This window comes from Labrus bergylta, chromosome 19, assembly GCF_963930695.1.
Source record: "Labrus bergylta chromosome 19, fLabBer1.1, whole genome shotgun sequence".
In the NCBI taxonomy this organism is placed as follows: Eukaryota; Metazoa; Chordata; class Actinopteri; order Labriformes; family Labridae; genus Labrus; species Labrus bergylta.
The window spans coordinates 19,750,408-19,773,204 of NC_089213.1; the positions used below are offsets into that span (position 1 = coordinate 19,750,408).

At 39.4% G+C, this 22,797-nt stretch overlaps 3 protein-coding genes across 4 annotated transcripts; 1 reads left to right on the top strand and 2 right to left on the bottom strand.

Moving 5' to 3' along the window:
• Positions 1 to 5,224: 5,224 nt before the first annotated feature.
• Positions 5,225 to 7,226, bottom strand: LOC109999229 (ras-related protein Rab-25). The gene is made up of 5 exons (XM_020654228.3): positions 6,915 to 7,226; positions 6,205 to 6,400; positions 5,862 to 6,055; positions 5,641 to 5,721; positions 5,225 to 5,538 (listed from the first exon to the last, which is right to left on the bottom strand). The coding sequence occupies exons 1-5, from the start codon at positions 6,949 to 6,951 to the stop codon at positions 5,414 to 5,416; spliced, it is 633 nt and encodes a 210-aa protein (XP_020509884.1). The 5' UTR covers positions 6,952 to 7,226; the 3' UTR covers positions 5,225 to 5,413.
• Positions 7,227 to 8,348: 1,122 nt separating this feature from the next.
• On the bottom strand, positions 8,349 to 16,100 carry LOC109999231 (ubiquilin-4). The gene is made up of 11 exons (XM_020654230.3): positions 15,891 to 16,100; positions 13,619 to 13,770; positions 13,329 to 13,477; positions 12,969 to 13,231; positions 12,221 to 12,379; positions 11,873 to 12,095; positions 11,618 to 11,757; positions 11,105 to 11,188; positions 10,275 to 10,390; positions 9,924 to 10,182; positions 8,349 to 9,832 (listed from the first exon to the last, which is right to left on the bottom strand). Exons 1-11 carry the CDS (start codon positions 16,083 to 16,085, stop codon positions 9,680 to 9,682), a joined length of 1,893 nt encoding a protein of 630 aa, XP_020509886.3. The 5' UTR covers positions 16,086 to 16,100; the 3' UTR covers positions 8,349 to 9,679.
• A 2,048-nt stretch (positions 16,101 to 18,148) lies between these two features.
• On the top strand, positions 18,149 to 21,129 carry LOC109999237 (lens fiber membrane intrinsic protein). Of its 2 annotated transcripts, none has more exons than XM_065948186.1 (5): positions 18,149 to 18,306; positions 19,028 to 19,236; positions 20,164 to 20,313; positions 20,399 to 20,533; positions 20,818 to 21,129. In XM_065948186.1, the coding sequence occupies exons 2-5, from the start codon at positions 19,062 to 19,064 to the stop codon at positions 20,877 to 20,879; spliced, it is 522 nt and encodes a 173-aa protein (XP_065804258.1). In that variant the 5' UTR covers positions 18,149 to 18,306; positions 19,028 to 19,061; the 3' UTR covers positions 20,880 to 21,129. The 2 variants fall into 2 exon arrangements, with proteins under 2 accessions (XP_065804258.1, XP_065804257.1); XM_065948185.1 differs by lacking the exon at positions 18,149 to 18,306 and adding an exon at positions 18,395 to 18,551.
• The last annotated feature ends 1,668 nt before the right edge of the window (positions 21,130 to 22,797 follow it).

Genomic DNA, 22,797 nt, shown 5'->3' on the forward strand with positions numbered 1-22,797 from the left:
CCTGCCTCTGCAAAAAGCTCATCATAGTGAATGAATTTAGGGTAGAACCTGGGGTGGCCAATCAGATTTCAGGGCCTGTCCAATCCCAGCCCCTGCTCTCTATAAGGACAAAAAGCACATTAAATCTATACAGTGGAATTCAATAATGCAGAACTTGAGTGCATGTATTAGAATAACCGTGGTATCTTTATTCAGCAAATTCCTCCTGGCTGAGCCATGTGAAGCAACAGCTGCCTGAAGAGGAGAAAAAGACACTCATGGAAATGTGCAGTCATAATATACCAGACTGAACATCTCTTTTATTGTATTGCCAGACGTTTTGTGTTCCCATGAGAAACAGCAGAGCGGCGAGAGGGCTGGGTGGTATTAACTTAAAGACACACATTTGGAAGCTACAGGGTTTCATATTTTAGAACCTGGTGGCTCATTTCTCTTCTCAAGTGTAGGAGTTGAATCCAATCAAGGAGGTGGTGAGACATTTTGTCCCGATTGCTTCATTTTTTTTTGAACAGCTGTCACAAATTACAGACTTTACTAAGCTAACTGCACTGACTCAAACATGACTTACCTCCTCCCCTGCATATGTCACCTCTTGAGCACAAATGCCCCCCCCTTGTAAGGAAGCTCACCTGTCACACAGATGATTGTATGTTAATGAGAGTCCTGCTTAACACTTGTTTCTGGTCTCATGTTGCAGCTGAAAGCTTCACTGGAATACTAGCTCGCTGCATCACTTTACACCTGCAGCCGTTCAGCATACCAGCCTCACAGGCAAACATTGAGGCTGTCATGGCAACTGAGGTATGTGATATTATTTTAAGTGAGGCTCTTGGCTCAGTGTGACGCTGGCAGCCTGTTTAATTACACGCAGGAAAGGAATCGTGTGACCCCAGCTGGGGCTCTTGAATGGCCAGCAGAGAGAGACAGGCTTTGTTATGACATTAGAGGCTTTTAAAGGTGCTAATTGATTATTTTATGCGTTTGGAAGTGGAACAGCCAAACACAAGTTATTCAAAACAGCTGTTTTTTTGGCATGCTTTTATCCCATAATAAACTGAGCTGAAAACCAAACAGCTTAAGTTGTCATGCTGGAACAATAACCACACATTTTCTCTGCCGCCACCTGCAGACGATAATCAAACTCAGTCAGAGCACCTACCAGGCTACCTCTTTCTTTGATTGGTCGGCATGACAACATCCCCATGATTATCAGCATGCATTAGTTGAGTTGCTTTTATGTGTAAATGTCAGCTGGTGTGGAAATGTTACATTTTGTATTCACTGCTAATATACTGAAATATGGACTCTGGAATATTGTGTTTGCATACACAAATAAAAGCATGAGGACACATAAACCCAAATGGAACATCACCAAACTCAACTAGAGCTATAAATCCTGCTGTGAATAAAAACAACCTGAACTTTAACATAATGCTATTATGAATCTCATGTATAATTTCTGTCCAATAAATACGCTGTGTCCAGATGTGGTTGGGAAAGTTATTTTTGGTTCCTGAAAGTTTTGTTACAGAGTTCCATACTGTATTATTGGACAGCTGTAATATGCAAAAATACCCCTTGGTGTGCATCTTGGATACACACCAAGGTACACAGAGTACAATGGAATTTTGTTTAAATGAAAATGTGTTGTGTCTCATGTTACTCTATTAATCAAACGTAAAATAAACAAATGAAATAAAAAAAAAAAAAACAGAAAGCCAGAATAAACAGCAGGAAAAGCATGTTAGTAAAGACAAAACGCTCTGAAATCAGGACCTGAAATGTTCTGATATTTGTCTTTATGAGCTGTGTGTGAACTAGAAGACCAAATGTTTCAGCCCAACTACTCTGATTTGTTACTGTCACCTACCCAATACATTTTCTGCTATAAGTTTAGGTAAGCCTATGTTTGAACACAGAAAGAAATTCATCTCACACGGTAAAAAAACTAATTATTATAACTTAAAAAAGTTAGTGTCCGGGCTGCCTTCAATTTTAAGTTAACTGAACTTAAAACGATAATTTGAGATAAATGTGTGATTATTCCAAAGAAATACAATTTTCCTTAGTTTTCAACTTGTTGATTCAAAGTTATATTAAGTTGACCTCTTTTATAGCGCTAGTTCTTATAATTTGGTTTGTAAACTCGGTTTTCTATATTTTGGTCAAATAAAAACCCACCTTTACTTTAAAGGCTTCATATGTGATTTTTCACACTTAAATGTAATAGAAATCAAGTATATCCTCTGAAAATAACTCTGTGAGTCATGACTGTCTACAATGGGTGTAACACCCGAGTCCCACTGTCTGTGATGTTTTCAGAGTTTTCAGAGTCCTATCTTCAGTTTGTTTACATCGCCAGGACGGCTGGCTGACTCCTCCCCTTGCAAATAAAAGTTGTTTAATTGAGGGACAAGAGGAAAGAAGAATAACATACTGTACTCACAGCTTAACTGTGTTTCTAGATCACGCTCATTTCGGGTAAATTTACATGCAGTGTGAAGATACGAGCATAATAAAGATCACTAGCATTAGCATGCTAACACAACAATGCAGAGTGAGTTGTTTTGGTTTCATGCTGGTGCTCAAGGGCGACATCTGCTGGATCAAAAAATCCCACATAAAGCCTTTAATATGAATCACTTTTATTCCACCCTTGTAATCTTCACACACGTAATGAAACTTCTCACTATTTTCTGCGTGACAGATTTTCCACTTGTTCGTTTTGACTTTAAATATGTCCAATCACACGTAACATTATTTATACAAAGGTGAAAACTGTCATCATAGTGTTTGTTTCTTGCTTGGTCTGCCATTTCCACAGCACCCTTTTTACATCATGTCCTGCCTCCTTAGACACCCCCACAAAAAAAATCCTGTCTATAGAAAAAGTCTCTTGCTATGAGATACACGACAGGCGACTCGAGTGGATTTCAGGGGCAGTCTGTCCTGACATTCTCAGGAGTTTATTTCTAAAAACATCTTGAGAGTAGAGGAAAAACAGCCAGGCTGTAGGGAGGGATTATGGATTCTATAAATTTGTGTTTCAAATCCATGAGATCCCTGCTCCATGAGGTCACCAAATGATACTGTCACTGTAAATTTTGAGGAAAGGATTCCCCACAAAGCACAGGAGGAAGGAGTCTCGTAACAGCCCCATGTTGGGTTCAGCAGAGCCGAAACACTCAGCATTTTAGCATTTACAAGTTCTGCTTTCAGACCTTACGTTTTACAGGCTACACATGTCAAGTAGCCGGGGGAAGGTAATGTCAACCACATGTCTATGCTATCTCTCTTTCCAACACCTGTGAGAGCTTCACCTTGAAGGTGTGGTCAGAAATTGGAGACACTTCAATAATTTAGTGGTAGAAAAAAAAACCCAAACAGCAAAAAAAAGTGCTTGTAAATATGGAATTTAAGATTTTGTATGAACATAATTCTTATTTTTACTCTGAAAACAGGAAGAGATTAACATAAATCATGACCATGCTTGTAACCTGTACAGCCTGTTCAGCCTGTGTGGATTATTACACCAGACACTTTTAATAGGCAATAAATAAACATTTACTGCCCGCTGCACAGCCTTCAAATTAATATTAGATCAACTTAATATACATTTCACTGTGGTAAAATTATCTCAGGCAGAAAAATCTTGCTTTAAGAAACCACACACACACACACACACACACACACACACACACACACACACACACACACACACACACCATAAAACCATCAGAAATCTGTGTATTTGTGAGAAATTTAAAAATGTATTCCCCATTCAATGGTCATATTAAGTTGCGAAGAATGCAGCACAGGTGGCTGCCATAGCAACAGACTCTGAAGACATGAGCTTAATTGAGACGAACTAATTGAGCTTAAGTGAGATGAACTTCAGAACAAGAGGGTGCTACAACTGTGACTTAGCTTAATACTGAAAAGGAAAAAATGCATTGAAATAAACAGAACCAATACTTGAAATACAATTACATCACCAGTGCCATCTAGAGGCTGAGAAGAGACAGGACACCTTTGACAAAGGTTTGTTCAGTGGTAAACAGCTGACTCTGAGTGAAGTCTGCTAAAAACTTGACAACAGGATACTTGTGAGTAAGATGTGAGTCAGTGATTTGTTCAACATCATTTTTGGAGGTCTGATGGAAAGTCAATTTGTGGCCTACACATTTCTCCATAAGTCAAACAATATCCCTGGTTATAATTGTGGAGGAGCCCATTTGACAGAACATAGAACACAGAACATGGCATTAGCAGTTTTGAATCTGGTTAGCTGCAAAGGCTGCTCTGCCTTCAATAGACCTGACAAATTTGACAAGCTCTCAGTCTATTAAGGATCTTTTAGTCTGCTCCACACAGTGAGTACATTTTATCTGCATGTGACACTACTACTACTATTTTTTTTATAACTATGAGCCTTTTGACATAATCCTAAAACTTCTGCTTCAGCTACTGCGAGTTAAACTTACTCAAGTTTTGTTTTACAGTAAAGGCTAGGCTGGTTTCATGAACCTCAATGCCCTGTGAAGACTGTAGGCTCACACAAGCATAACTAACCAAAAGAAGCACACCTCAAGGCGTACACAGTAACCCCCTACATTTCTGACAAAAAAATATTTGAATGAAAATTCAGAAGAAAGTTCCTAAAAAATGATGCAGATAATACCAGAGACTCAACATTTCCAACAAAACGTTCACAAGAAAGCATCTGAGAAAACTCCAGACAAATATTTCCCAGAATTTTTTATTAGAATACCAAAGATTACAGACAATTGGGACTTTTTTGAATTTGAGGAAATTCCAGAGGAAAATTTCCCCAAAAATTACTGACCAAAATGTTCACAATGTTGTTATGTTTACAATCATCAATCCCCATTAGCTATAGCTGCTAAATACTGTATGTCATCTTCAGGCAGTATCTCACCAAGACTAAAAAATAGATATGTTTCCATCCATCCACCCATCCATCCATCCTTCTATCCATCTATCATCATCCATCCATCCATCCGTCCATCTGTCAGTATGTTGTCCATCCATCTATCTCTATACAATAAATTCATGTCTTCATAAAATAATAACATACAGACATAATAACATAACTTTATTTCAAGTTCATCCCAGAGTTTTCCTTTATAAAAACAATACAACTTTACATTCCTTTTTAAAAAATATGAAGATTAGATAAAGAAAAAGGACCAATGCACAGCTCTACTAAGTAAAAAAGTGTTTATTAGCCACCAACAGAATTCTGTCAAATATAGAATTTCTCAATATTCATTTATTGTTTTTCATTTATATACTTTACATCTACATTTTGAGAGGTTTGGTTAACTCACTCTTCATACGGAGTGTAAATGATGTCATGACAGTCAGGTTGGGTGCATAGAGCAGATGTGTGCTAGGAGCTCTTACAGCAGCCCCTGCTCTCCTGTGCCTCCCCGATGGGTCCGATGGGGTTGGTTATAGTTACAGCACAGATGGAGCCTCGGGTCACCTCTCTGCTGTTCACTTTCTTATGGATCACTTGACATAAAAAAAAAAAAAAAAAGACAAATCAGTAAGCAAATCAAAAAGCTGAGTTGAACTGCGGGCTGGTGTTTGGGTTCATTGAATGAGCTTCTGTACCTGTGAGGATTTCATTGAACGCCTCTTCGACGTTGGTGGAATCCAACGCTGACGTCTCCATAAACATAAGACCTCTCTTCTCTGGATTTACACAAAAGACAAAGATCACACTAGAGGTTGTGTTTATATACTGCATATTAGCCCCGTAGTGATTATCTTGGGCCCTTTGGAACGCGTGCTGTTTTTATATTCTGCACTCCCTCTTGTGTGAATAAACTAACCTGCAAAGTCCTTCGCCTCCTCTGTGGGCACAGTCCTGAGGCTCTCCAGGTCTTTCTTATTTCCCACCAGCATGACAACAATGTGAGGGTCTCCATGTTCCAGCAGCTCTTTTAACCATCGCTCCGTGCTCTCGTAGGACAGGTGCTTTGTGATGTCATAGACTAACAAGGCTCCGACTGCTCCCCTGTAATAACTGAGTCCAGCAGAGACAATCAAACAGGATTTAGATTTCAACAGATGGATGACAAAGGCATCCGCCCAATGAATTGAAGAATCGTACAAACTAGATGTCATGGAGTAGGTATGATGTGTGTGTGTGTGTGTGTGTGTGTGTGTACCCACGCTGAGGTGATGGCCCTGTACCGCTCCAGCCCTGCCGTGTCCCAGATTTGGGCTTTGATGGTGAAATTGTTCATCTGGACAGTCCGCGTGCTGAACTCGACACCGATGGTGGTGCGGCTGTCGCGACTGAACTCATTTTTGGTAAAGCGAGACAGAAGGTTGCTCTTTCCTACACCGGACTCCCCTATCAAGACCACTACACAGACACAGAGGGAAGGTGCTCATTCATTTTCAATACTGAAGAGCCACATGAGGGCTTCTCAATGACTGCTTTATAAGACATCGAGTCAAAAACATGACTGTTAAGAGGTATAAACTGTAAGCTCCTGTGAATTAAGATGTAAATATCTGTTATCTCTACCACAACTAGACTTTCTGTTTTTGTTCAACCCATGAGAAGCCACGGAACAACTCTACGGCTGACTTTCCATTGGGGGGGAAATGAAATCGCAAATCATAGGTGGTTCATTTTTTATGACAAAAAATATACCAACAAATATTCTCTTAGCGTAGCAGTAAGAGTAAGAGCATATGTTTATGAGGCCAAAGGTTAGATGTTTTACAGCTAAATGGACAGAGAACACTTCCTGATATGTTTCAGTCAGAAACTGAGGCAGGCCATCACTGTCTCAGTGACACCTGATATCATTACATACACACGTCTATGTATGTGTTTCCATACAATCACAGCTTAAGCAAACACGACTCACCTTTGTAGACATAATTATACGACTCGTCCGACGTCATGCTGCATTCAGTGGTGGAAGTTTCCTGATTTGGAAATATCCTCAAGCCACATTAAGCAGGGAAGAGCAGGATAAAACCCAGAAAGACAAACAAATACAGCTTCTCTTGCTTACTCTCTCTTCAGTGCGGAGAGAAAGGGAAAGTTAAAAGGTGAAAATTTAGAGGGAAGCAGGTCGAGCTGCACCCACCTGCGTCTTTCTTTATTCGTGGACATGGGTGACTCCTGTATGAGGATAGACAGTCAGGCAGGCAGGCAGGGCAGCAGTCTTGTGGCCTGCCAATCCCTCATCAGCTGACACCCAAAGGAGGGCTGGAGGGGGAGGAGAGCAGGTGGAACAGGTAGAACCACTGGCAGGAGCAGGCTCCACCCTCTACTATGTTCTTTTAATAAGTCAGTAGTAACTCGGCTTATTTGAATGACAATAAACCATAACCTGACAGGTGAACTTTGCCATGTTGTTGCCTTCAGGGTTGTTTGTACATGAGATTGATTTTAATTTTAAAGCCTTTAAACAAATTCAAAACGGTGCAACCTATCCTGGTAATTCCAGGATAAGAGACTACGTCATTGTTCTCCTGACTACTGACTGCAAACTACTTCATATGAAATTGGGTTTACACATTTCACAGAACCATACAAGAACAAGAATGCCGTTAATGTTCTGGATAATACATATAACCCTTTTTTTTTGTATTGAAAAAAGTGAACACATTCAGAGGCAGTTGAATGAGTTTAATTCCAGAGTAATTCCCCTCTATGAAATTGTCGATCTACACAACACTTTAGAGACATTTTTAAGGTTGCTCAAAGTTTTCTTTAATTAAGTACAATCTTAATCCTATCCAGAAATCTGCCTTCAAATTTAGGTTCAAAGATCTATTTCATTCTGTCTATGAATGTATTGCTAACAATGTTTTAAATTAAAGGGGAACCTGTTGTTGTACCACATAAACTTGGCCCAACATACTGTACCATTCAATATGTATTACATGCATTACCAAAGAAAAGAACAAGTGAAGCTCACATTTCAATACGCAGTACTTCCTATATGGAAAACGTTAATGTAAACAAGCACTCCTCCTGTCTGCACATTGTTAATCGTTTTGCCATAATTCGTCTTGGTGTCTGAAACCTCAGGCATGAAAAGTATCAGGTAAAGATGAGGATATAGTCAATGTATTTTGTGGCTCATTCACAGGCATCAGTATTTAATTCATTCTAATCCACAGTTCAACTTCTCACAGTCAATTTTAATTCAACAGAAACAAAGACAATTTAACAACGTGATATCAACGTAAAAGCTGAGAATTGAAATCAGTGTATAGTAGGAGATTCTTTCCTGCATCGTTACATCTACACGATTATATATCACAATCAATTGACACCGGGCATCAACTCTTTTTGAGCATGTTTTTATTTTTTTAGTACAGTACTGTTAAAAGTTAGTTCCAACAAGTTCAATCGGGAGATGGATTTTTTTCTTTCAGCTGAGGTCAACAGACAAAGCAAAGCTATTGAAGCAGTTGCCGAGGTTACCACAACTACAATGCTGAGATTTTTTTCATTTAAAAAAAAAAAGGGAAAAAAAGACAACCTATAACTTGATTTTAGAAACGTGTGGCGCCACCACACCACAATTGTTTGTAAAGCCGTTCCATTCTTTACCTCTTTACTTGATTTCAACTTCGATGTGAGACAAATCATAATTATCTCTAGGTACTAACTGCACCTCAAAAACAAGGAAAATAGAATAAAAAGAAGAATCAGATTAAAATGAAAGGATAGCTTGTTTGTTTCATTCGTTTATGTTCATTTTAACAGCGTCCTTTTTGTCAGAGCCGTTAGGATGTGAAATTTGACAATGGTTACAGTTCCGGATGATGCTGTGAAGAATTTATTTGGGCTACTAATTGACCGACTGAATGGAGACAATGCTCTGATAGGGCAGGGAAGGACAGAAGGCACAGCAGTGGTGCCTCAGAAGGATAAACATTGTGCACCTGCAGGTGGGCACTTTTGTTTGGAATGACAAATTACAAGTTCAGGGTAAAGTCACGGGTGTTGATTCTTAAGAGATTGCAATAAATAGTAAAAGTTGTTGGACAAAACCAGCTATGTCTGTATAATGTTGAAAACTATTTAAAAAAAAAAAAAAAAAAAGGAGGAATGAGATTGAACATCTGTACAGACAGATACCTTCCTGCTCTTGTCGAGGTTAACTGTGTGTATACCAGAAAACTTCCATGTATTGAATTGCTACTGTTAAATGCTAACAAACTGTCATGTATGAAACAGAGCCGACAGCCAATCACATCAAATCGATTCAATTTGTGTTAATGTCAATGTCTGTCTGCAACACTAAACACCAGTTTAAAGTGGGGAAGAAAAAAAAAAAACAATGACTGAAGAAATGGCTGGGAATCCCTTTTCAGGAGAGGTTTTCGCTTCTTTTCTCAGCATCAGAACACCCTCGAGGTGAGAATGCTTCAGTTCGGCTCAACAGCAACACTCTGGGTCAGAGATCTGGTTTGATGATGCAAAAAAAGGTGAAGTTTGGGGCCTGGGGAATGATCTGAATCAGATGTAGAACGAGAATTTGCCCAAGTTTCTTCTGCAAAGTTTGGGACGATACACTTTAATTTCTCTCATTTTTCTGTAGATGCTGGGTGTGTTGATGAGTCAGGTTATGTATGCACGTGTCTGTGTGTCAAGATGTACTGTATGTCTTTACGAGGGCTGTGAGCCAAGCAGTCTCTCAATGGCGGCGTTGATGTCTCCTCCGGTAGCAATGAGGGCCTGCAGGTTGGCCTCACGGTTGATGAAGCCCATGGCGCTCAGCTGGTCTAGCTGGGACTGGAACCGCACCTCGGGGGTCTGGGTCTACAGGGGGGAAATAAATGGAGCTTAAAACACTTTTCGACACAAAGCTGTGAGGGATGCGAGATCAGTTTAAGTGAGTATTAGTATGTACCATTGCACTTCCATCGGTAGCTCCTCCAGCAAACATCTGGAGCATCTGTTGCATCAGCTGCTGCTGGGCGGTGTTCGTTCCTGCACTGCTGGGTGAAGAAGCCGGGTTCTCAGTGGGCAGACCCCCTCCTGTGGGCATGCCCGGAACTACACCAGTGGGCATGCCGGGAACTCCACCTGTGGGCATTCCAGGAATTCCCCCAGTGGGCATGCCGGGAATCCCACCAGTGGGCATGCCAGGAACTCCGCCTGGCATCAAACTGGGCCAAAAGAAAAGACAAAACTGTTGGTAAAAAAATAAAAAATAAAAATCCATGATATTTGTAACATGTGTATATGTGGGAAAAAAAACCTGGGCATGAGGCCTGGTGCTTCTGTCTGCAGCGTCTGTAGACCCTGTTGGATCTGCATTAAGGCCTGCATGGCTCGGGGATTGGTCATCACTGACAGGGCTTCTGGGTTCTGCATCTGTATCAAAATAGAGGAATCAAGTAACAAAAAAAACAGATAGCAGTGTTTTTATGGTGCCTTCACTTAAAAAAATGACAGTTATACTGTTGCAATTCAGTAAAAAAAGATTGAGTGAAATGTCAGGATGTGAGAAGTGTTTTGATCCGACAAGATATTTTTTTTTACCAGATTTTTTACTTTTTAATGAATATGATGTATCGAGTTACATAAAAAAAGGTCATTCATCTTGTCGTGGCATGAATCTCATCTTTAACTAACATGATACCTTGTATTGTTATCGCATGAAGAAAAAACGATCCATTTTATAACGTGATACTGATCCTTTTTTGTAATTTGCATTGCAGCAATACATATCCTTTAAAAATAACAATTATAATAATAGCCTGGGTAACATACATGCTATGTCTAAAACTCTGATTACAGAGAAACCACTACATACTGTATAAATAAATAATACAAGGCTCATCAAAAGATTTATATAACAACCACAAACATAACAATGTTTGTCTTTGAGACAAAAGTTCAGCATGTGTAGATAAATATCTGTATCAGTTTCACAACACTGAGGTCAAGGTCTACATCAACATGTTACCCCCTCTGAGCCACTCAGTGCCATTCTTGTGTTTCTTACTAGGATTGTCACTGTGTAATGTTAAAACTAAAATAATTTAAAACCAGGAATGAGTCATGGGACTGAACGGTGTGTGGTACCTGCTGCAGAAAGACGGGTAACTGAGCTCGGAATTGATCCTGCAGCTGTGGGTTTCCAGCAAACAAAGGGTTATTCATTAAAACCTGGTGAAGAGGAAAAGAAGGACAGTCAGGTATTGTGTCATTTCACATCCACAAGCTCCCCAAAGAATCTTTTTCTTTAACGTCAGTGTTAGTGCTCAACTGTAAGGTCAATTTGGTTGAACGAGAGTCAATCTGGATTATAAAAGCTGTGTTGTTTATTATTTCTTAAGGTTAGCTGCAAATGTAAGTTTGAGATTAACAGACAATCCGCTCTTTAGAGAATGTACTAAATAGCTGACCTTATTAGTCTAATGCACAACAGACCTAGCTTTACCCTTCTAGTAGCAAAATTACTGAACTGCAGTGTCAAATGTATTCAATCGATTCCATATGAGGGACACAATCTGAACAACAAAGATAAATCATAAATAATCTAAATTTCCTGGTTTTGACTGACTCTGTTTGTTCACACATATTTTTATTTTATACCTGGGAGGCCAACTCTGGGTTCTGAGACAGTGACTGCATCATACTGCGCATGTAAGGAGCAGACAGCATGTTCTGCATTAGCTGAGGGTTTTCTGAGATCTGCTGCAGTAGACTCTGCATGCCCGGGCTGTTGAACATCCCTGAAACGTACAGAGAGAGTTTATTGGTACTCTCAACATTTACAAGAGGTATCTACATTGAAATAAATGACTCAGTATGCAGGTGTATTAAGAATAACGGCCATCTATGTCTTACCATTACCCAGACTGCCAGGATTGATGCCCAGAGGGTTGGACACACTGGGGGTGGTGCCCCCAGGGGTGCTTGTACTTCCTGTGGTGCCTCCTCCGCTCTCAGTGGAGTTAGAAGAATTTGCCGGCCCCCATGGATTAGGAAGGGGCTCCCGATTCTCTGTCCGCGATGGCTGAACACCAGACTCAGAGTTCCCACCTAGAGCTGAGAATGGGTTGCTACCAAACTACAGAAAGAGAGATTTTGTACTTCAAAATAAGGTTTACATTAAAAACTGTTCAATAAAATGACAATAAAATGAAAGTCATTTATGTTTGAAAGTCCTTGCAGAGGGAAAGCAAACAAGGATACCTGTTCCCTGGCAGCGCTAAACATGGGTTCTTGGATGTCTGTGTACATCCTCCGTAAAGCATTGTAACCTCCTGGGATGCTCTCCAAGTTGCTCAGGGCTCTGTCCTGGTTTCGCATCATTTCCTGCATCATGGCCGGGTTCCTGGCCAGCTCCATAGTCTAAGTGGGGAGATAAAGGGAAGATGTCTTATCAATTTATGTGATTTTATTAATCTTAAAACCTGTAAAATGTTATGAAAGACCAAACAGGATTATGCAAACATTCTTCTGTGGCTACAGTTCAACACATTTTGATGGCACATAAAATAACGGAAAAATCGCCTCATTTACATTGCCAGTTCAATCACCGACATCTATGCCCGTATTGCGCCTGAGCAGGCTTCGGAGTTAGCAACATGCGTGTAACAGGGTGGAGATGATGGGGATGTTAAACGTGGGAGCCAGCAGGATGGGAAAGCACTGTGTGCTTAATTGTTTAAATGGCTTGCATCGTGCTGACACAATGCTGTATCATTATGTAAAATCACACATTTGGATACTAATATTGTGCCGTTGCCGATTCAGTGTACAGCTCTGTGAGGTCACTGTTGTGGACTAGCAATGTTAAAAGGCAAATTTCCATTTGAAATACACAAAATGATAAATGATAAATAACAGTGGCTAAACTTTTGCAAAAAGAGTGAAAGAGTTAAAGTTCTTTTAAAATCAATTTATTTCTTCCTATGCAGTCTCTTTCCATGTGTTTTACCTGTCTCATGAGCTCAGGGTTATTAAGCATGTGGGAGATCTCTGGGTTGCGTTCCATCAGCTGTTGCATCTGAGGGTTTGCCATGATCATCTGTCTCATCAGGTCTGGGTTGGACATCATGTTCTGCACCAGCGGGTTCTCCATGATTTGAGAAAGCATCTCTGGGTTGGACATAAGCTGTCTCTGCATTTGCTGCTGCAGCTCCATGAAGTTAGCTGAGCCCATGCCCATTCCAGCGAGGCCAGACAGGTCACCGAATCCAGCTGAGGGAGGCCAGGTGGTTCAGTGGTAGTTAACTTACCAACAACATCTTCACGGTGTTTAAAAAATGAAAGGTGTTTGAATGTACATAAAACTCACTCAGGATGTTTGGCGTCTGTGTGGGAGGGGGGGCAGTGCCAGTCGTGCCTGTTGTGGAGGAGGCATTGGTACCTGGACTCGTGGTGGAGGTATTGCCTGCTTGAGTGGAGGATGAGCTGGATGCTGAGGTGCTGCCGCCATCCCCTGCCCTATGGGGGTAGGTTGTAAGTGAATGTCAAATTTAGTGCCTATATAAATACATAAGTGTCTAAGTGTATAAATCCTTAGAGGCCAGCAGCATTAACTTGTGATCCAGCATGCAAGCGTGATCACATTATTTGTAGCCTTACTTGTGTGCTGTCTTTATGACTAGGTGAACTGTCAGGCCGTCCTTGATGCCGTGTTGGCCGAGGCTGTCCCCATCCTTCAAGATCTTCCCTGCAAAAATCAGAACCAACTGGTCCTGTTTGGCTTTGAACCGCCTTGAGATCTCTTCTTTAAACTAAAAAAAAGGAGAGGAATATGAAAAGAGATAATAAATGTGAACAGGATAAGAGGGCAGTGTGAGAAAGAAACAGGAAATTAAAGGATAACATTAAGAATAAGACGGTTGCACTTCAGTGCTGCTTGAATAGGTTTCTGTTCTGTTGCAACCTTAAGGCCTTAAATTCCTATTTCTAATTAAGGCCTCTGTACTTATCCTATTAGAAACGGTTGGAACACTCCAAATCTGCTAAATCACTTTTACTCTTTAACTACTATTTGAGACATGGTTAGCACAGTAAATGCCCTCATCCTTAAGGTGGCTGCTTTCTTCTGTTTCTTTCATTTTTTACTTTTACAATCAGCTACTTGTAGTACTGAAATAGTCTAGCAGTAACACTTCAAAGAAAAGAGCAGCATTTAGTGACACATTTGTTATTCAGATGACATAGATAGATAGATATATGTATAGATAGATAGATAGATATATGTATAAATAGATAGATAGATAGATAGATACTTTATTGATCCCGAGGGAAATTCAAAGCAGCAGGTTACAAAGACGTACATGACATGGAACATTTGTTACAAATTAAACCACAAAACCGACGCCCCCCCCCCCCCCCCATACATATATATTAACCCGAAAAAAGATTTAAAGAATACCCCTGGATGAAACAAACTTAAACTGTGCAATTAAAAATAGACTTACACAAGAAATGTACATAACCCGTGCAGGGATAAAAAAATATATGTGTAATTTAAAGCAAGAACCTATAAACAGTTGAGGGAAAAAAAATTGTAAAAAAATGTAATTAGACCTGAATATAAAAAATAAAAAACTGTTGACCTTCTGAAGTTGTCTTGTTTATATATGTACAGGAGGGATGGGCAACTTCATTCACAGCAAGGGCCACATTCATTTAATTCTCACTGCCACAGGGCCAAATTGTAGCATACAAAACACGATTACAGTCAATTATGTCTCAAATTTAACGCAACATATACCAGTGATCAAATATTATCATGGACATAGTTCTGGTTTTCATGATTTCATGGCAGATTTTAGCTTGTTTTCTTCATGTTTCCAATTAATTGATATGTAAAAATTGACCTGAGGGCCACATTGAGGGTTGATGGGGGCCGCATGTGGCCGCCAGTTGCCCACCCCTGATGTACAGCATTCTTTATCCACCAATACACTGGTTACACTGGTTTCCATAGAGCTTCTTATGAAACACTAACCATCAAACAAAAATTGATCCAATGCAGAATTGTCTAATTAAAATCACAAAAACTGTGTGTGTATTTCTTCAACATATTTCTCTTTTTGAAAGTACACATTTTAAGTATACCTCTTTGCTTGTTTGGTTTATGTTTTTTTGTTCTTTTGATGTTGGGGGCTTATCAAACATGAAGTTGCAGACAGGTTAGATGACAGCACTGACTTCTGGAGGTTAGAGGATGAGTTAACTCAAATGTTTGATCATGAACACACACACACACACACAACCAGACCACACATTAAAGATAAAAGCTCGACCAGGCAGATTCAGTGTTGCTCCACTAATTGCTCTGTGGGGTCTTGGTAACACGTCGTCAAGACGACAGTAGTTCTGACTCGATATTCCCCAGAAAGCTGAATGACTCAGTGAGAAGCTTCTAGACTGATAGCAATCTGTAGCAGCTTTCAAAAGCTGTGAAGCTAAAAGGGGGAAATGAAAGTGGCGTAGCTTTCATTTGATAGCCCTTCCATTGTTCTATCTGGTGTTTTATGCTTGTGGCTGTTACGTTAGGCAGAGCAAACGCGTCTCCCATCAGCTGACACTTGTTTGGCTTCGCTAATGTTCGCTGAGCTCACAAGCTAACTAGCTAACGTTAGCTGGCTAACCGGTTAGCCTCTTCATATGTAACGAGGTTAAACATCTATATTCAGCGTCAACAACACGAATAACAGACAACTCCTGTTGACACAACCAGCCACATGTTCACTACACACAAACCCCGTAAGTCCACACACAATGAGTTAGCCGGTAAGTGAGACGACACATGCTAACGCGGCTAACTAGCCTCCTAGCTGAAGTTGTGGGCATGACGTTAGAGCACGGCGCTGAACCGCCAGCTGAGAAATCTACAAACCTGAGTGACAGAAGCATCTTCTGCGATAGCGATTTCTTCTTTGTCTTTAGGGGTTTTTACTGTGACTTTTATAATAGTTCCCTCCGATGACTCAGGTTTATTATTGTTGTTATTTCCAGGATCTGCGGCGCCTTGGTCAGCCATCTTTACTCCGCCGATGGAACAGCTCGGGTCTGGCGTCAGCTTCCGGGTCATAAGAGGTCAAACCTCTTTCCAGAACGAATATCAGAGTTCTCATGGTTCCCATGGTTCCTTACCTGTTTGCTTATCTCAAGAAGGTCTTAAGATACTGTCTGTTTTCCCTGTACCTAAAAATAGGTAAATATATGTTTGATGAAACATTTTTAGGGATCCACTGTGCTTCATTTTTCATTGGGCAGTTTTCAGGTTTTGCAATTCTCTGGTTTTCCTTTTGAAGAAATGTCTATAATTGGCTGGCATCTTTTAAATTGAGTTTCCAGACAGAGCTCCTCATGGACAATTTCTTTTGCTTTATCAAGTTTTTTTTCAGGTTTTATGAAGAAGCCGCCTGTAAATGAATATCTCAAAACATGTTATTGATATTGCTTGAATACAAACTCTAAATAAATAAATATCATTTTATCAAGAAAGTTTGTTGATTTATTTTACCCCAGAGCCTACTGAAAGTTTAATGGCTGTGACAAATTTTAAAGATGTGCAAAAACCTATAGTCTATTTTATTTGCATTAAGTACTTAATGTGTCTTTATCATCATATTTTTGTTCAAACTTACAGGTAAATGCGTAAGAACTTGTGAAAAATGGAGTGCTCCGGGGAGGTCCATCAAGACGACTGTTTAATATTTTAACTTTATCTCTTTGTGGCAAGTACTGCATGATGCTTTGCGAACTTCTTTTATGACCATGCTGTCCACATCAAATGTAAGCTGCTAAATCTTAATAATAATAACAATGTGGTTAATACAAATAACATGTATTTTTCTATACTTAGAATGTTGTGTATTTTAAGCCACTTGTGAAGCATTTAGTAACTTTTTAAAGGAAATAGCTTTATATGTATATAGCCTATATAATCATGATTACAATATAAAAATGATTAGGCTATTATTATAAATACACGCTAATGGTCGCTAATAGTTAGGCTCATTTTAAGGGTTCAGGGTGAGTAGAAGTATAGTACAATACAGTTAGAATTTAAAGAATAATGTAATTTCTGCCTGTTTGATGGTTGCTGACCCCTTCAGTAGTCACCTACACTCCCCTCTGAACTTGAGTTTGGCCAGAGGGGAGTGTCCAAACAGATATTCCAGTAACAGCTATTCTCAATATAGTTTGTCTTTAACTTTTGTGGGGTTTTTTTTGCTTTTTTTGTTGTTGCTTTTTTTCCTGCTCACTTTCTAACTCCAAATGCACACATGTGGAAGCTGCTCAGTAAAGCCTCAGCTCTAATCTTTTGGACACAAACATTTCACTGGATTAGCTTTAAATCCTTTTTTAATTGGCTCATCCCTTTCGCAATTGGTTCATCATTTGGAGTCAATTCTCACTATTTTTGTAGATAGAAAGACTGAAACACTAATGGAGCTGATGTTACAGATTTAATCTTGGGGGTATTCTTGAATGTCAAAGAATAAACATACAATATTGTACATTGTTGATTGTTTTCTAGTAACAAGATTTTGAAAGAAACATCTGTTTCGCTCTTGAAAAGAGAAAATGTTTGAGTGTGAGTATGCTTTTGTTACACTATTTATGTAAGTTAAATGAATTGCTGCAATTTTAATTTTCTAAATGTTTACCTCAATACAGTGTTAAATTTAATATTAGTAAAAAAAAAATACTATAGAAAAGTTTTAGAGACATTGCCTGCATAGAGCGCTGCCTCCATATGTGTCCCTGCACGTTGCCACAGAGTGACAGTGCTGAAAGAAAAGTGTGTGTTTCAGCATGTCGCATTGACACAGACAGTCCTGCATACCTTTGCACATACCCCGTTCTAGAGCACACCATTTACAAACAAACAAAACCCCAAAAGAGAAACATGAACTAACACCTATATTTCAAAGCCTCACACACGCACTCAAACACACACACACACACACACACACACACACACACACACACACACACACACACACACACACACACACACACACACACACACACATCTACAGGGTCACATGCACTGTGGCCCCTTCAGTGTCTCATTCAAGTTCATCCCACACAGGGAGACAGATGCTGCATGCGATTTTGCTTTCATCAACAGAAAAAACGAGGGGACAACTTTTGTGGGTGAAGTATTGTCTCTGACTCCCTCTCTCTTCCCCCCCCCCCCCGAGTGAGCAACAGCGCTTTCGCACCCTATCTCTCTCTTTCCCCCTCCACCCTTTTCTACCACTACCTCGGAGAGGATAGGGTGCATTTCCAGAAACAAGGTAAGGGATCAAATTTCAGGCTGTTTTTTTTGTCTGCATCCTAGAATGATACATTTTCATTTGTGATGACAGTGACTGAATAGAGGTGGACAGAATCAGATAAAACCTGATTACTACTGAACAAGTACTGCTGTGGCATGAAGCTTGGCAAGGGGAACAACAACAAATTGCAACGTTATACAGCTTTTACCGTGGTTTCCATTTGTACCTTTACATCTAATTGTGATGTGTTCACGAAAAAATAGGTAAATATATGTTTGATGAAACATTTTTAGGGATCCACTGTGCTTCATTTTTCATTGGACAGTTTTCAGGTTTTGCAATTCTCTGGTTTTCCTTTTGAAGGAATGTCTATAATTGGCTGGCATCTTTTAAATTGAGTTTCCAGACAGAGCTCCTCATGGACAATCATGAGCTTGATTAGGCTGGTTATATTTCATTAGCACTAAAGTGTTATCTGTGAATCTGTATGGAAGTGTTGAGTATTTATAGATTTTTAAAGATACAAACTTCAGTCATAGAGTGTGGTTATTTTATTAGTTATATATTCAGCCTTCTAAGTGGATGACCTTGAGACAGTATTTGTGTAAACCTTGTGAGAAACAATTTAAATTGGTCTTGAGACGCAAAGAGTGTATTTGGAAATGTGTGTTATATATGAATATTAAAAGATACAATTAGTATTGTACCCATAATGTTCATTTGTCTCCCTTTCTCACAGTTGCTCTGCAGTGGCCCCATTATCACAGCTCAAGATGTACAGCTTTATGGGTGGGGGTCTGTTCTGTGCTATTGTTGGCAATATCCTGTTGGTTGTCTCCACTGCAACCGACTACTGGATGCAGTACCGTCTGTCTGGTAACTATGCCCACCAGGGTCTGTGGAGGTACTGCATGTCCAACAAGTGCTACATGCAGACTGACAGCATAGGTAAGATCCTCAGCTGAGGGTTTTTTTTGTGTGTGTGTGTGTGTGTGTGTGTGTGTGTGTGTGTGTGTGTGTGTGTGTGTGTGTGTGTGTGTGTGTGTGTGTGTGTGTGTGCGCGAGTGTGCGAGTGTGTGTGGGACAGACACAAAAACGAACACAAAAATAATCCAAAGCATGAACAGATTTGTATTTCGGTTGTTCTGTGGTGCTTTAGTGTGACTTCATAAGATTTGTCTGGATAGCAATGTGGTTGTGTCCAAGACATTTAACATTGTCCCTGTACTCAAAAATTACAAAATGCCATTGGATGCCATTTATGCTGTCTGCTACTTAAGATTTCAGAGTGAGATTTTGTTTAGTTGCTGAGAATGAGATAATATTCAGACTGATATATTGACAAAATGTCTTCATCTAAAACATAAAATTAGGCTATATATATATATATATATATATTTATATATTTATATATTTATATATATATATGTATAAGTACAATATTTGTGTATATATTATCAACATATATTATATTTTTTAATGTATCTATTAATTGGAAAATGTATTTTCTGATACACAAATTGTAACGTGTGCTGTATGTGGATAGATACCCTTGGCTCACTTTCACATCATCATCCATCCATTATCTGTTGTCTATTATGAGGACAAAAACACATTTGAAAACATTACAAGTTTAATTCAAGTGTTGATAATAGTTGTTTAAGGTTTGGTTGGGTCCATAAATATTTAGCGATTTCCTGGAGGCAACTGTGTTCTCTTAAGTTTTGGAATGATTATTTTTTTACTATTTGGATAAAAAAAATTAAACGTGCCTGCACACAGACCAATACATGTAAGCTTTCATTAGAAGAAGACCATATTCAGCCAGTATTGATTAAAATGTTAGTTTTATGATTTCTCCCTGTCTCCTCTCAGCTTACTGGAATGCCACCAGGGCCTTCATGATCCTGTCTGGGATGTCATGCTTCGCAGGCATCATCGCTGGCCTCATGTCCTTCTCCCACTTCTCCTCCTTTGAGAGGTTCAACCGCTCCTTCGCTGCAGGGATCATGTTTTTCGTCTCCAGTGAGTCTCGTCTCCTCTGAATCGACACACTCTTTTATACTTAGCTTAATCATAACGGACCTGCTCTTCCCTTTCACACCTTTAGCTTTCTTTGTTCTGCTGGGTATGGCCATTTACACCGGAGTGACTGTCAACTTCCTGGGGAGGCGATTTGGTGACTGGCGCTTCTCCTGGTCTTACATACTTGGCTGGGTGGCCATGCTCATGACCTTTTTTGCAGGTAAAAATCAAAAAGACTGGGAGTCAATGTTTAAACATAAACCTTATACGACTCAAAGCTAAACACATAACTTACTATGAAATATTACAGACAATAATATTTTTACTACATATTTTGGATCACACTGAAATAAAGTTATCTGAAGAAATTATCATCAAATCAATATCACCTTTGCAGACATTAGTTGAAACTATAATAAAACAGGACTTTTTAAATTATAACTTTGTGTTCACACACTCGTTCTGGGCTAACCATATACTGAACATTGCCTCTGTCTGTTGCAGGTATTTTCTACATATGTGCCTACAGAATGTGTGAATGCAGGAGAGGAACGAACCAGCGCTAGAGGGAGACAGACACAGTTTGTTCATTAAAAACAACAACACAGGACAATACCACTTTGAACGGAGGACAAACAGAAGGCAGTCTTGACTGATCTACTGAAGATTTGACGTCTGCCGCTGCTTCTTCTCCCTTTGTTGAGCTCTTCTTATTATGTTTCATTAAAGTCATTTTCTTGCTATAAGGATTTCTTTTTCAGGAGTAGGCATTTTAATAGACGTAAAACAAAAATAAAACCAATGAAATTATTATGACTTGATGGTGTTCTGTAACTTTTTCCATACAAAAACTTAGTTCAAGCAATCTAGGCATGAAGCATTTCATGAGTGCTGTTTCCAGAAGTGTATCTCTCCGCCTAAGCCAGGTGTACTGAACACAGTCAGTTACCATTACAGCAGACAGCGTTTGTCTTTATTAATCAATCAATCAAGCCGCTTGTGTAACTGCATAAAAGCAATATCACTCTCATTATCTTTGAACAAATCACAGCAGTGCTGATATACAGTGCAACATCTTTCCTTCACATTGATATTGATATTGATATTGATATTGCTTAATTGCCATCATTTCAAACTTTGCTGTAATGAGGAAACTTGTAGAAAGTTGCCACACAAATATCAATTATTTTCCCTTTCTAACCTCACCAATCATATCCACTTTTATACACAAAATAATGGCATCATTAGCTTACATTTTATTGACACAAAAAGAAGCTGTATGTTCAAAGTCACAATTTAGAGTATTTAAAAAAATTGCATAAAAAACTCCTGCACATTAACTTGCAAAGTTTTTAGTCCCGACACATTGTCAGTAAGTTCAATGCAAGTACAATGTGCATTTTTATCCTATGCACCTGTTTTATGAATAGATGTGCAAAGTTTTTATTTAAAATTTAGGGCAAATAGTCGCTCCAAAATCATCGCTAACACAAAGTTCCTTTTTTCATTCATTCAATAACGATTTTTCTGACATGCTTGATTTCAGGTTCAAATTCCTTTTGCATTTTCATAAAAATATAATATTAAGATTGATTTATAATGTTCAGAATGATTACAAGCTGTCTTCTGTGCAGATGTAACCATTGTCCATGTTACACTGCCCTATTCTATTTCAATAAATGTTCTTCAAATGACCACTCCATCCCAAAAAGAAGACACCCCAGTTTTCAAAAAGAAGGGTACAGGGCTGTGTTGTATGGCCAAGTGTGCTTCTAGTTACTTGTACTGAAAGACCAACAGCAGGTGGCAGCACTGATTCACTCAACTAAAAGTACTGCTACCTGCTGTAAGACTGCAGTTTGAGTCATATTGCTCAACATCTTAACATTCAGGTTAATTCAACTTCCAGACAACTGAAAACATGTTTCCTGAAACAAAATATTTCATATTGAACCCTGCATGTTTGGAATGAGAGGATATTGGTCTACCCAGCAGAGAACAAAACATCAAAGGTATACAGTACATATGTCAGCCTCAGGAATTCTCCTGAAGCTATTTAATGTGCTCATATACTTTATTAGATCTGACAGGGATTCTTCTAAACAAACAGAAATGCACCATCATTATGAGGTTGTTGTTCATGGGAACAGGCTTTGCCTCTGGCAGCCAACATGATCTTCCAAAACATGTTTGTTGACATCCCTTGAACACTTTCAAGTATGGACAACACATGGAAAAGTAGTGTGACGCTGTTTATGTGTTTTTGTGTGTGTGAGTGTTTGTGTGTGCTGCCTCAAACCAGAGAAGAAGAACATGTTTCTGGACCGGGGCAGGGATCAGGGTGGGGTCTCTAGCCACTGATTGTTCCACTGTTTCTCTGCCATTAATAACTGCTTCCGCCTCTTTCTTGGTACTTGTCCACTCCTCTTCATCAGCTGGTAGGGAGAAGAGCAGTAGCGGCTGAGGTAATGAATGCTTTGGCTA